At 36.9% G+C, this 13,982-nt stretch overlaps 1 protein-coding gene across 1 annotated transcript in view; it reads right to left on the bottom strand.

The window, feature by feature from the left end:
* CD96 (CD96 molecule) overlaps positions 1–13,982 on the bottom strand; it is a 95,792-nt gene that overhangs the window by 74,361 nt on the left and 7,449 nt on the right. The window contains exon 3 of the mRNA XM_010852725.1: positions 7,352–7,476. Within this exon, the coding sequence (XP_010851027.1) occupies positions 7,352–7,476 (125 nt within the window). The remainder of the gene's footprint in view (positions 1–7,351; positions 7,477–13,982) is intronic.

The raw sequence follows: 13,982 nt of genomic DNA, 5'->3' as shown, positions 1-13,982 counted from the left end.
ATGTAGAGAACTGACTGATTTGAAAAGACCATGATACTGGGAAAGATTGAAGGCGGAGAAGGGGACGGAAAGGATGAGATGGTTGGATGGCATCATCAACTCGATGGATATGAGTTTGAGTAAGCTCTGGGAGTTGGTGATGGACAGGGAAGCCTGGTGTGCTGCAGTTCATGGGGTCACAAAGAGTTGGACACAAAACTGAACTGAACTGACCTACCTTTGGTGACAGGTGTCCCAGAATACACCTCAACTCTCACCTGATAAGAATGATTCTAGGGTATTTTTTCTGCAAGAAAGACTGGTAGGTGATCTTGCACAGAATCTTTGTTCTTGGCTGTTTTTCTTTTCTTCTTTTGATATTTTTTAAAATAGTAATGTGTGTGAGTGCTCAGTCATGTCTGACTCTTTTTGACCTATAATTGACTCTTTGTGGTTTATAGTCCACCAGGCTCCTCTGTCCATGGGATTTTCCAGGCAAGAATACTGGAATGGGTTGCCATTTTCTCCTCTAGGGGACCTTCCTGACCCAGGGTTCGAACTCCTGTCTCCTTCATTGGCAGATGGATTCTTTACCACTGCGCCACCTGGGAATCCCTAAAATATTAATAAATATTTCTAAAACTTCATGAAATGTACAACTTGACGGACCCTTACAATAGAATGAGGAATGTAGATGTAATTAGCTAGTGTATAGGATATACCTGCATGAGTCCTAACACTCAACAAATGTTCAATTAATACTAAATCACTGTCTTACAATGTGAACTGGATCAGCTTGCTGTGAATTCATGAGTATTTACTCTCTGCATGGTTAAATTAAAGAATTATGGAGAGTACTAAAATGAACTCTTTAAAAATTACTTTTTAATATGTATTAAGCATAGGTACTGTGTTAAGTTAATCACCACCTCACAACACCACCATGGGGCTGGTACTATAATTATATAATTACAATAAAAGTATAATTGTATTATATAATTATCCCCTTTTGTGGGTGACAGAACTAAAATCAGGCTGGGCAACATATCCAAGGCTATATAGAATTCTGAGACAAAAGGAAAAATATGTGTCCTTATGTGCACTTAGCAAAATATCCTCCCATATTTTGACATATTTAACAGTGGAAAAAGTTAATAAAAACTCTACAGTTTAACATTTGAAAACTGATTTCATGAAGTCATGCATTGTTCAATCTTTTCTCCTGTCCTTGTCAACCTTCATGCCTATGGCCCTAAGGGGGCACCATGCCACAAAGACCCAGGAACCACAGGCTGATTGCGAAAATCCTGTTCCTTGAAGAGCATAGCAGGGTCTCATAACAAACAGAAGACATCGTGCCTTTATTTAAAAATTTGGCATTTTGTTTATCATGGATTTTCTGTAAATTTTGATACTTGAAAGTATTGTGATTACTGGTTTCTTGGGGGAACTTCCTTAAATTTTGCAGCCAAGGTGAAGGCCCTACTCACTTCACCTTAATCTTAGCTCTTAGGTCACACTGCTAGCAAATGCAGATTTGAAAACAGGATTTGAATGCAACAATCTCCCTCTAAAAGCCATGCTGTTAATGACTTTGCTTCTTAGAGCCTCAAAAAGGCTGTAGAACCGACAGTCCTTGACATTTCTGCTGAGAGTCTGTTTGAGGAGAAGAACAAATTCACAAGGAAAACAAAAAAAATCAGGATCCACTGAAGGAAAATAAGTACATAAGGAAATAATAAACAGGAGTTGGATAAAACAATTAGCATGATGAGGGCTGGGAGGGGTCATACTGAATCATGGAAAACTTCTCCTCAGTGTCTCTTAATGACCTGATAAACCCTAAGATAATTTGCAGAAGGGTTCCTATTTTAGTACTGGAATCAGAATTTTCAGTGCAGAAAAGAGACCATGGTACGATCTGATTTAGTGAGGCTACCTCATCGCTGGGCTGCCCTGAGCTCCATGTCAGAACAGGCGTAGTGCCACAGCACAAGGCAGGCGCTGAGTGTACAGAGCCCATTCAATCAATTCTGTGAACTGCGTCGACTGATACTTCCTTATCTCCTAACTGTTTCTTATCTTCACTTTGCTCTATTTATTCCCCATCCAGTCAGTGCTATCAAAGCAGGCTGCTTGTAAAGCTCCCCATGTCCATTTTATAGAAATCCACAACAATATTTTTTCCAATCAACACAATTGGCTGTCAACATTTTGTAGGTTGGCTAACACTTCCATTTTGATTATGGTGAAGGTAGCTAGGGTCAGAAGCCAGCAGATAGAAGGTGACAGCTGTTTTTTCTGAATAGCTAGGCTTCCCATAGGCATGGAAGACCAATATTGTTTACAGTGTGTGGGTACTGTAGCTTCAGTCATGTCCAACTCTTGTGACCTCATGGACTGTGGTCCGCCAGGCTCCTCTATCCAAGGGATTCTCCAGGCAAAAATACTGGAGTGGGTTGCCATGCCCTCCTCCAGGGGATCTTCCTGACCCAGGGATCGAACCCACATCTCTTATGTTTCCTGCATTGGCAGGTGGCACTTACTAGTGCCACTTGGGAAGCCCATTTTGATTTTCATTTACATGTAAAATATTACAAATAATAAAGAAGAGAGTACAGAAAAGATACATTTATAGAGAAAAATTTAAAGAAATAAGCATCTAGATTCTAGTTGTATGCCTTTATCATTAGTATTGAACTGTTTGATATGTTTCTCACTTTCTTTCCCTGATTTTAAAGAGAAGAGTCATGGGTTTCTCTTTATCCATCAAGTTTGGGAACAACCATCCCTCAACATCTCTCCCACCCTGACGAAGTGGGTGCTGCCAACCTGTGCTCACAGGTCCCAGGGTCTTGGTGAAATACATGTCTGCTGCTTGTTGGTTTTAATTATCCAGCTCAAAAATAACCTAAGAGGTTTTTCCAGGTCCATTGAGTCAGAATCAAGCTATTTTCCCTCCGTGTTGCTGTTTTACATTTTTATTAAAGTTGTATTTCATGGTAGGAAACATGTCCAGTACAGGTTTCTATCCCCGTAGGACCTAGCACTTAAAACAGATTCACATATGTTTGTTCGACTGAACTGAAATTTATACTGTGGGAAATCAGGACGATAGTTTGGAATGAACACAGAACATTAGAGGGAATTCAGAAGCTCCCAGAATAACCCTGCAGAATTTCCCTGATGACTGCAAGCTCACGCCCCAGGACATAAACTGGGAAGACTATCATTTGTCCTTTTCATACTGCATTCCATCTAAAAACACACATTCTGTGACTTTTTCGTCATCACATCATGCACACGGACCCTCAACTGACATCCTCTGTGCTTACTTGGTTACCTCTTGTGCTACAGAAATGTCAGATACACAGTTGGCACCAGATGCCTTTCTACTTCAGTGTAGTCGTGGTCCTGGAATGCAAAATTCCAGAATGCAAGGGATCTGCTCCATGGACACATTTCACACAGTCTCAGCATGGGATCAGGGAAGCACAGTTAATAATATTTTTATGATAACTGAAAATCCCAATAATTACCTTTCCCGTGAAGGTCATTAACTGAATTAGATTTTATAAAATTCCACATACAGAACGTGGCTTTTGTTTTCCAGTGACCTAGATTAAACTAATTTTAGTTTGTCAAATTGTTTCCAGGGTTTAACACAGCTCTTGAAGTGGGGAACATTCTGCAGCTCCCCAGAGTTACTGAGTTCGATACACCAATATACTGGGTTTCTACCCTCCTGAGCTCATCTTCATCATTTCTTTGTAACCTTTTCTAAAAGTCACATTATATCATATCTGTAAGAATGATTGGTTATCATTATGATTATTACTGCTGGCTTAACAAGAGACTAAAGTACTAAAATATGGATTGAGGGGATATTTATATCCTCTGCAGACTTATAACAGTCATGACATAAAGAGCTGTAGTTTATTCCTTAATAATGGGAGATTAGATGATTTCATCTCAGACTTGCTGAATCCCACAGCGCTGGTAGGGTGGAGGACGAATGTAAATCAAAGGAGCAAAAAGATTTCGACATTTAAAAGGGGAATGCACAGTTGGAATTTAATCAGCATATTTGCCAATACAATGTTCCCTTTGAAAAGAAGTTTCTTTCAAAAAGATTCCTCAAGTTGTCTCAATTATGATGCATTCTTTAAAGTGAGAGCATGGCCTGAGGTTTCAGTAGAAGTTTAGGACTCACTCTCTCACTATGACCTTAGATGCAATCTCTCCATCCCTTATTTATCTCAGATGTCTTGGCAGGATTCAAAGATAATGTTTACAGAGCCTTCTTAGTTTCTTTGAAGACAACTGTTAGAGGATGTCTTACTAGTTATCTAGTCATTGATAATAAGCTTCTCATTAACTAATCCCACAGCCAGCATGAGGTTTAGTGATCACCCATTTAATAGGAAGCCAACAAATAGGACTATGAAGGGAGAGGACAAAGAGAAATGAAACAAATCCATTCAATTATTTATTAGATATTTACTGAGTGCCTCGGAGAAGGCAATGGCACCCCACTCCAGTACTCTTGCCTGGAAAATCCCATGGAAGGAGGAGCCTGGTGGGCTGCAGTCCATGGGGTCGCTAAGAGTCGGACACGACTGAGCGACTTCACTTTCACTTTTCACTTTCACTTTTCACTTTCATCCATTGGAGAAGGAAATGGCAACCCACTCCAGTGTTCTTGCCTGGAGAATCCCAGGGACCAGGGAGCCTGGTAGGCTGCCCTCTATGAGGCTGCACAGAGTCAGACACGACTGAAGCGAATGAGCAGCAGCAGAGTGCCTCAGAGTACATCATGAGAAGAAACGCTGGGCTGGCAGAAGCACAGACTGGAATCCAGATTGCCGGGAGAAATATCAATAGCCTCAGATATGCAGATGACACCGCCCTTATGGCAGAAAGTGAAGAGGAACTAAGGAGCCTCTTGATGAAGGTGAAAGTGGAGAGTGAAAAGGTTGACTTAAAGCTCAACATTCAGAAAACGAAGATCATGGCATCTGGTCCCATCACTTCATGGGAAATAGATGGGGAAACCGTGGAAACAGTGTCAGACTTTATTTTTTTTGGCTCCAAAATCACTGTAGATGGTGACTACAGCCATGAAGTTAAAAGACGCTTACTCCTTGGAAGAAAATTTATGACCAACCTAGATAGCATATTGAAAAGCAGAGATATTACTTTGCCAACAAAGGTCCATCTAGTCAAGGCTATGGTTTTTCCAGTGGTCATGTATGGATGTGAGAGTTGGACTGTAAAGAAAGCTGAGTGCCGAAGAATTGATGCTTTTGAACTGTGGTGTTGGAGAAGACTCTTGAGAGTCCGTTGGACTGCAAGGAGATCCAACCAGTCCATTCTAAAGGAGATCAGCCCTGGGATTTCTTTGGAAGGAATAATGCTAAAGCTGAAACTCCAGTACTTTGGCCACCTCATGTGGAGAGTTGACTCATTGGAAAAGAGTCTGATGCTGGGAGGGATTGGGGGCAGGAGGAGAAGGGGACAACAGAGGATGAGATGGCTGGATGGCATCACTGACTCAATGGACATGAGTCTGAGTGAACTCCGGGAGTTGGTGATGGACAGTTCTGGCGTGCTGCGATTCACGGGGTCGAAAAGAGTTGGACATGACTGAGCGACTGAACTGAAATGAACTGAACTGATAGTCAAGGCAATATACTAGATCTAGGGATTTTTAAAATGAGTAATGCAGCTTTTTGCTCTGGAGAAGTTCAGTGTCACAGAAAAGATACAAGCTGACTGAAAACTTTAACAGTTTCTTGGAAAAACAGATTAGACTCTCTTCAGATATGAAAAGGATACTACAGATCAACTTAACAGCCCACAAAAATCTCTAAGTAAAGCTTTATTAAATCTTAATCTTTTTGATTACTATTAAATATTACTACCCCTATTAATAGTGAATTACTGATAATTAGGGTGGAAAATTTTTGCCCATTGGTGGAAATATTAATAATGTAAACTAGGTATAGATACTGTATTTGCATTACAGTAATGTTTAGTACATCAGGTTTCTGTCTTCTTGAGAAAATCTGTAATCTCAATTTTTTTTTCCTAAGAACCACCTTGTATCACATTAGTTAAGAAAAACTGACTTTTTAATGATGGGCATAATGTCAGGCAGGAAGTCTTACATTTCAGCAAGCAAACCATAAAAAGGGGGAGCATACGTTTTTCGACATTATAAACAGACACTGCAGCTTTTAGAACAATTTGAGAAAGGCATTTTATAATGTCTTTTGATCATACTAACTATCCAAAAAATATCTAGACAATAAAAAATTATTAGTAGGTTATATTTTAAAGTCTCCCTGAAAGTCAGTTATTTTGGATTTGGCACATCCTCAGAGAAATCTTTTTATGCGAAGGGTCAGTTTCCAAGAGAGTCCACAAAACTCTACTCACTTGTAACATAAATGATCAACCATGCAAGTACAGTATTTTGCAGATGGTATCAGCTGCTATACTCATGGACATTTATTAGTTATGTAAGAATTTTAAAATCTTGTGTTTTCATTTTGATGAAGACCTGAAAAATTGATACAGTCATAGTCTGGATCATCTAAATAACCCCACCCATTTCATGATTCTCAAAATTGTGTTTATGGTAATTATAATTATGTAAGGCTTGTGTTATCAACTGATTTAACAGTAGTATTAGGAGTCCACTCTATATATTGGTTAATAGCTGGATGCCATTTGGTTGACTTGCCTTGGAAAATTTCACATAAAAATCCATATGTCTGTTTTGTTTTATTCTTGTAAGTCAGAAAACATAGCTGCCATAGGCCTGTCGTTACCTGTGGCCGTGATGGAGCCGGGCAGTGGTGTTTTGTATAGACATACTGCTTCTCTCATGGGCGTTTTCTATTTGTGTTTGATGTGCGTTAAGAGTTTGTGTTTCCTGTCCAAGAAATGTTGTTTATTTTCCAGGATGTGGTAGTAGGGTTCTGGGAAAAAAGGGAGTCTGTGCCCCTGCATGTGCTATGTGTAAACAAATAAGGATGAGTAGGGGCTTCTGCTGGATGTGGCTCCTCTCCAGGGCACCATCACACTTTTTTCTTTCTGTTATCATTGTTGAGTATATAGCTTGAAATATAAACTAACCTTTAGGAACTCTTTTCTAAGTCACTGCATTCAAAGACCTGGGGGCTTGCCGAGTTGGAAGGAATCCCATAGTGCCCTCCCGTCCTTCCTCCAGACATTAACTCAACCTTCACATAATGCTTGTCTCTTATCCAGTGTGCTTCCTTCCCTATTATTACTTGTTATTCATCTTCACTTCATTAATATTTAAAGATCATGGCCATTATTCACTGAAAAGGGCAACACTTACCACCAGCCATGCAAAGGTGAGCACAGATGAAATTTCTAAGGAAGTGTTTTGAAAGCATGGTATTTCCAGAGTCCCATTTATCTCTATTTCTATTGTATGGTTGTTTTTCCATTCTTCTTGTGCAACTGTAACAAAACATAAGGAGGGAAAGACATGGATCTGTGATTGGTCTATAAAGTATTTTTAATCCAAGAAACGAGAATAGTTTTAGTATAGAGATTCAACTATCTTCAGGGTATACCTATGAAGAGGACCCCACCGCCTACAGTCCTCATTGTATAAATGGTGTAACAGGGTCACTGAGAAGCACAGGGTTGTCTATCACTGAATAACTATGGGGAAACTCCCTTAACAGAATCCAACTCACAGTTCAGTACATTCTTCTGCTTTAACTTCAAGTTGGTGCATTAGTCTTTAGATCATATTTCTTGGATCAGGTAGAATATAAAACATTATAATCTGGCCTCAGTTGTCTTTTAAAATTTTTAGTAGACAATTTTTTTTAGAGAAGTTTTAGGTACATAGCAAAATTGAGTGGAAAGTACAGTTTCCATATATACCCTGCCCTCATGCATGCACAATCTCCCCCGTTAACATCGCTAACCACAGTGATGCCTTCATTACAATCAATGAAACTACATCAAACACATCATCACCCAAAGTCCATATTTTATTTACATAAGGCTCACTTTTGGTGTTGTACATTCCATGAATTTTGACCAAAGTCTGATATATATCCACTCTTGTAATATCATATAGAATAGTTTCACTGACCTAAAAATTCTTTGTGCTCTGCCTTTTCATCCCTTCCTTTCACCAAACTTCTGACATATGCTGATCTTTTCACTGCTTTTATACCTGATTGTCTTTTTAGAGCTTACAGATATTTCTCCAAAGAAGAAATCACACAGAAAAACACATCAGGAAACTCCAAGGAAGCATGTCTAATGAATTATTTTCATTTTTAAAGTGATATGAGATAAATAGTTTTATAGTCTCTCTTTTGGGGAAAGTTATATATACATATATATACATTTGTGAGTAAACTATAATATCAGAAAATAACTTATAAATGACAACAATTCTATCATCTTAATATCCTGAAAATCTTATTCTTTTTTCCTGTATTTATACAAATCTTGTTTGTGTGCAGCTATTTTTTTCATACTTTGCAATTTTATTTACCACCAAGTGTTACCTATAGCTTTACTTAAAAGATTTTGCATGATTCTTAAGCTACCTGTGGTTGAAATTTCTATTACATTACATATATACATCATAATTTGTTTAGCAATTTTCAAGTATTGAATCATATGCTTTTTCAGTTTTTAACTTATTTAAACTATTACAATCTTTATAGCAAGGTTCATCCTTAAACTAATAGCTTTCTTCTGACCATTTAGCTACTTAAGATACATTCTCAGAAGTATAATTAATAGGTCATGAGGTATGAACATTCTCCTTATTATCAACAGCACATTTTTAAAATACATGGGAATATTTCAAATGTTGTATTTTGCCTTTAAAGTTTTGCTGCATTTCAAGCTCTTGTCAATATCAGTTGTCCTCTTTAATGATAACTCTCTCCTCCTGCTTTCTTAATTGAAGCCAGGCCTTCCCATTAGGGCCCATCTTCCCTGCATCATTCTCAGATAGTGGTTGTTTATTTTCCTATATCCTTATTGCCTCAAGATCAGGAGGATTGGATCAGGGCTTTTCTTGCTCTCCATTGCTGCTTCCATATATTACTCCAACGTCAGAATTTAAAAACCAGAACAAAACAACAATAACAAAATTCCTGCCTTTTATGGTTAAAAGCATTTACTATAACAGCACTCCCAAATGGAGTTACATGTATATCACCACCAAATTTTTTGGCCATTATTTGCATACCACCATTAATACTATTTAATTTTATTCTTGAGATTATAATTGTTCTCCTTACATCATTTATTTTAAACAAAGACTGACCAAGGCACATATTTGTATAGTTTATGAAATCTACTTGATATGTTAATTCTATTTTAATGTGCATTACCCAAACACATAAGTAGTAAATTTTTGTAAAGTTTGTCCAGATTCTGAGAAGTTGGCAATACAAGTGGCATAACTCTAATATCCCTGAGATTCCTAATAAAAACAGATGAACTAGAGTAGTAAAACTATAGGCAATATCTATGGGAACACTAAATAACAATATAACATCATTAATAGTTGGGAACAAATCAACAAACCACTGTGGTGTAAGCAACTGTGCAAAAAGAAACAGGAAAATCAGTGGCCTTTAGAACTAAGAACTTACCCCTCGTACCGTCCAGAAAAAAGTCAACAGAGAATCACTGGAAAGAAAGGCAAACTAATCTGAGAATAGCAGCAGAAATAGAGAAAGAAGTTTGTAGGCACCAAACTCCCAGAGCCTTCAAGGGAAAAATGAAAAGGCTTGTCAGTGCTAGAGTAGAGGGGACTTTTCAGAGAAATCCCACTCTGAGACAAAACCCCTGGGATTACAATCCAAATTATATCAGACAGGCCCAACAGGAGAAAGCAGAGAGGCAAATTAGATAAAAGTGAGGGATAGGAGGAAAGGAAGTGCATTTGATAAAGTATAATGGCATATAATTTTTTTTGAAAATAACAGGAGAGCTCTAGAGACACTGAAGACTCTAGAAAAGATAGCCTGGTGTACTCTTCCGTGATAAAAGTCAATTTAACAAACATATTTAGAGCAATAGAAAAAAGTGGGTTGGAATCACATGTAAAGATACCATAAGAAAAAAAGAGAATAGAGAGCAAAGTAATATTCCTACAATAATAACAGCATATTAGAAAGACATGACTTCAAAATAAATAAAAACTATAGCCCAATTATTCAAAATGAACTAAAAGAAATAAAGAAAATGATATAAGCTATGATAAATTTTAGAAAGACTTCTAAATGAGTCATTTGGAGAGAAGAAATTCTTTAGAAGATAAGTGAGAAAATTCAGGAAAGGGTTGGAAATAAGTTTTTAAAATCATTTCAGAAATTAAGAGCAAACTAGAAAAAAAACCAATAATGTATTAATACAAAAGTTAATGCATTAAAAGAAATTTAAAAAATAGAATGAGGGAAATTTTTAAGTGAAATGTTAATAAATAATGGATTTTATAAGCAAAAAGAGGTAAAAGAGATAGGCAAGAAGATGGAGAATATGTTTAATAAACAATACTTAAGGAAATAAACAATAGAAAAACACTGGAAATTATAACTCTAGTACAATTTCTTAAAATAAAATGATTAGAAAATATATATTAAAAGATTTTACTTCAAAAGTAGGAAAATACTCTCAGAATGGATATTAAGCATATTTTTATAAAAATGTTAAACAAAATCAGTTCTGGGGAAAGAAAATCAAATTGTTATTAATTTTTGGACAGCAATTCTTTATGCCAGAAAATAATATAGTAAAATTTAATGGGCTTCCCTGGTGGCTCAGATGGTAAAGAATCTCCCTGCAATGCTGGAGACCAGGTTCAATCCCTGGGTCAGGAAGATTCCCTGGAGAAGGGAATGGCAACCCACTCCAGTATTCTTGTCTGGAGAATTCAGTGGACAGAGGGGCCTGGCAGGCTATAGTCCATGGGCTTGCAAAGAGTTGGACATGACTAAGCAACAACTTACACACAACATATTTAATATACTCAAGGAAAGAAAATATGAGTTAAGGATATTATATTCAATCTTTAACATGAAGATTATAAAAATAAAACTTATTAAAAGTCACACAAGAGCTCAGGGAATACTGCCCCATGAGCATTTCCTGAATATTCTCCAACAGAATATACTTCAAACTGAAGAGACATTTACATAAAGGCTGAGGGTAAGTGTTGAATATGTATTTACCTTTAGCACAAAGAATAAATAATTGTTATAAGTGAGTAGTAATGAATATATATTTTAAGTGAAGATACAATATAAGTGTCAAAAACACGGTTGGGTGGATATTGAGGGACTCCTTGTTTCGGGAGCATGAAGAGGTCAGTGAAAAAAAGATACATATAAAACTGAGCAAATGTGTTAAAAAATCACCATTTTCAGGGCCCTAGAAATTGACCAAAGACAAACATTTAATTGATAAACATTTCTTCTTTGACAAGCCACCAGAGCTTCAGTAAGAACAGTAGGAGTCTTCAGCCTGCTTGCTTTGGGATCCTTCCGTCACTTTTCTCCAGAGAAGGCAATGGCACCCCACTCCAGTACTCTTGTCTGAAAATCCCATGGACAGAGGAGCCTGGTGGGCTGCAGTCCATGGGGTCACCAAGAGTCGGACACGACTGAGCGATTTCACTTTCACTTTTCACTTTCATGCATTGGAGAAGGAAATGGCAACCCACTCGAGTGTTCTTGCCTGGAGAATCCCAGGGACAGGGGAGCCTGGTAGGCTGCCGTTCATGGGGTCGCACAGAGTTGGACACGACTGAAGCGACTTAGCAGCAGCAGCAGCATCACCTTTCTCAACTAGGTCGGGGAGAAAGGTCATTTCACCATCTTAGAGCTGGCTACAAAACCCAGCAGCTTTACTTCCAAAAGGGACAGACTTAAGTTAGGTCTGAGCATGATAATCCTTCACATTGTCAGCTAGTAAGTGGTAGGCAACATAAAAAAACTGAGGCTTGGTTACCCTGGGTGTGCAGTCCCAGTGGGGTGAGTGGCAGATCAGACAGACAGTTCACAGAGATTCTAGAAATCAGAGTCATAAAAGAGCTGACATAAATTCTTACACATCCCAGGCTGACTGGGAAAAATATACATGAGTAAGAGGATCTGAGAGAGCTCAGTGAAAAGTGAAGGCCAAGGGAGGTATTACTGTCGCAACTTTGAACGCAGTCTCTAATTCCCTCCCATACAGACGTCTATGTGTAGAGGGTGGAAGCCTATTGGGCTTGAGGTATTTGAGCACAATTTTTACCAAATTCATCTGTGGACCAACAAAGGGAATTTGACAATGTATGCGCAATTCCTTGGAAACGAAACTAAAGACATGAGAATTATAGTGAAAAGCTAAGCAGAGGTATACGTGTACGGCCAAAAGAGAGAGATTTTGCAATTTAAATATGAGTAAGTTATTGAAAATTTTAAAAACCCACAGAATCTAGAGTTGTCATGTTATTTTTTTTAAGTGTTTAGCTTTCAACAACAACAACAAAATGATGATGTATGAAGGAAATAAGAAAGTGTGACCCATACTGAAGAAAAAAGTGGTTCATTGAAATTCACTGAGTAGACCATACATTAGATTTAACAGACTTCAAAGCAGCTATTAAAAGTATGTTCAAAGGATTAAAGCAAAATATGGTGACAATGATTCAATACATAGGGAATTTTAGTGAAGATAAAAAGAAACAGATGATTATTCCAGAGTTTAAAAGTCAATAATAAAAATTAAAAAATTCACTGGAGATTCTCAACAGCCAATTTGAGATGGCAGAAGAAAAAAGAAAAGAGCATACCTAAATAATGATTAATATAAATTACCTAATCTGAAGAACAGAGAGAAAAGATCGAAGGAAAACAGAGTTTCAGAACCATATAGGACAAATCAAATGTTCTAACATATATGTAATTAGACTCATAGAAGGAGAGATGAAACAGAGGAGGTCAGAACAAATATTTGAAGAAACAAAAGCCAAAAACTTTATATTTTATTTTTAAAAAATTTCTCCAAATTAATCTACACATTCAAGAACTTTAAAACCTAAGTAACACAAATATAACCAAATACCCACCTAAGCATATCATAATCAAACTGCCAAAAGCCAAAACAAAGAGAAAATTATGAAAGCAATCAGCAAGGAAAAATTCTCAAACTTATCACACGTAGGGACCAATAACAGAATCAATGGCTCACGTCTCACTGGAAACAATGAAGATCAGAGACGTTCAAAATACTGAAAGAAGAAACAGTCCACTAAGAATTTTACACTTAGTGAAACTAACGTTCAAAAATAAAAATGAGAAAAAAAAGACAAAACAATTCATGGCAAGTAGATTTTTCTTATGTGAAATTCTAAACTATGTCCCTCAGGCTGAAAGGAAATGATACCAAATAGTAACTTCTCTCCATGGGATGAAATGAAGAGCATATGAAATGATAACTATATGGGTCAATATAAGGTTTTATATATATTTTCTTTTTTTCTTCTCAGTTTTTTTTTAAGAACATGAAATTCTTCAAATCATTAATTATAGCACTGTTCTGTTGGGTCTATTACATGAGATCGTTCATGTGTCTGTTTTTTGGTCTACTTTTCTCTTTTTTTCACAACTTACTCCAGCACATCCCTTCCTTTTGTTATTATTGTCATTAACAGCACAATATGTCTTCTTTATATATGTAATACATATAACAAACTGCATACATAGAAAACTAGAAACATTGGAGTTAACAATAAGGATATTAAAATAACTTTTTAGCATATTCAAGAATAGAGAAAAAGATGAAGGGAATAGATGAAAAGATGAACAAGTTCATCAAAGAATTAAAACTCTATCAAAAACAATAACTGTAAAATATAATATCAGAAATTAAGAATGAATTTGATGAGATTGAAAAATTACTGTGTATCAAGAAAAACACTATTTGTTAATTGT

The sequence above is a fragment of the Bison bison genome, unplaced genomic scaffold (assembly GCF_000754665.1).
Source record: "Bison bison bison isolate TAMUID 2011002044 unplaced genomic scaffold, Bison_UMD1.0 scf7180017864314, whole genome shotgun sequence".
NCBI lineage: Eukaryota > Metazoa > Chordata > Mammalia > Artiodactyla > Bovidae > Bison > Bison bison.
This window is presented reverse-complemented; position numbering and strand designations above follow the sequence as displayed.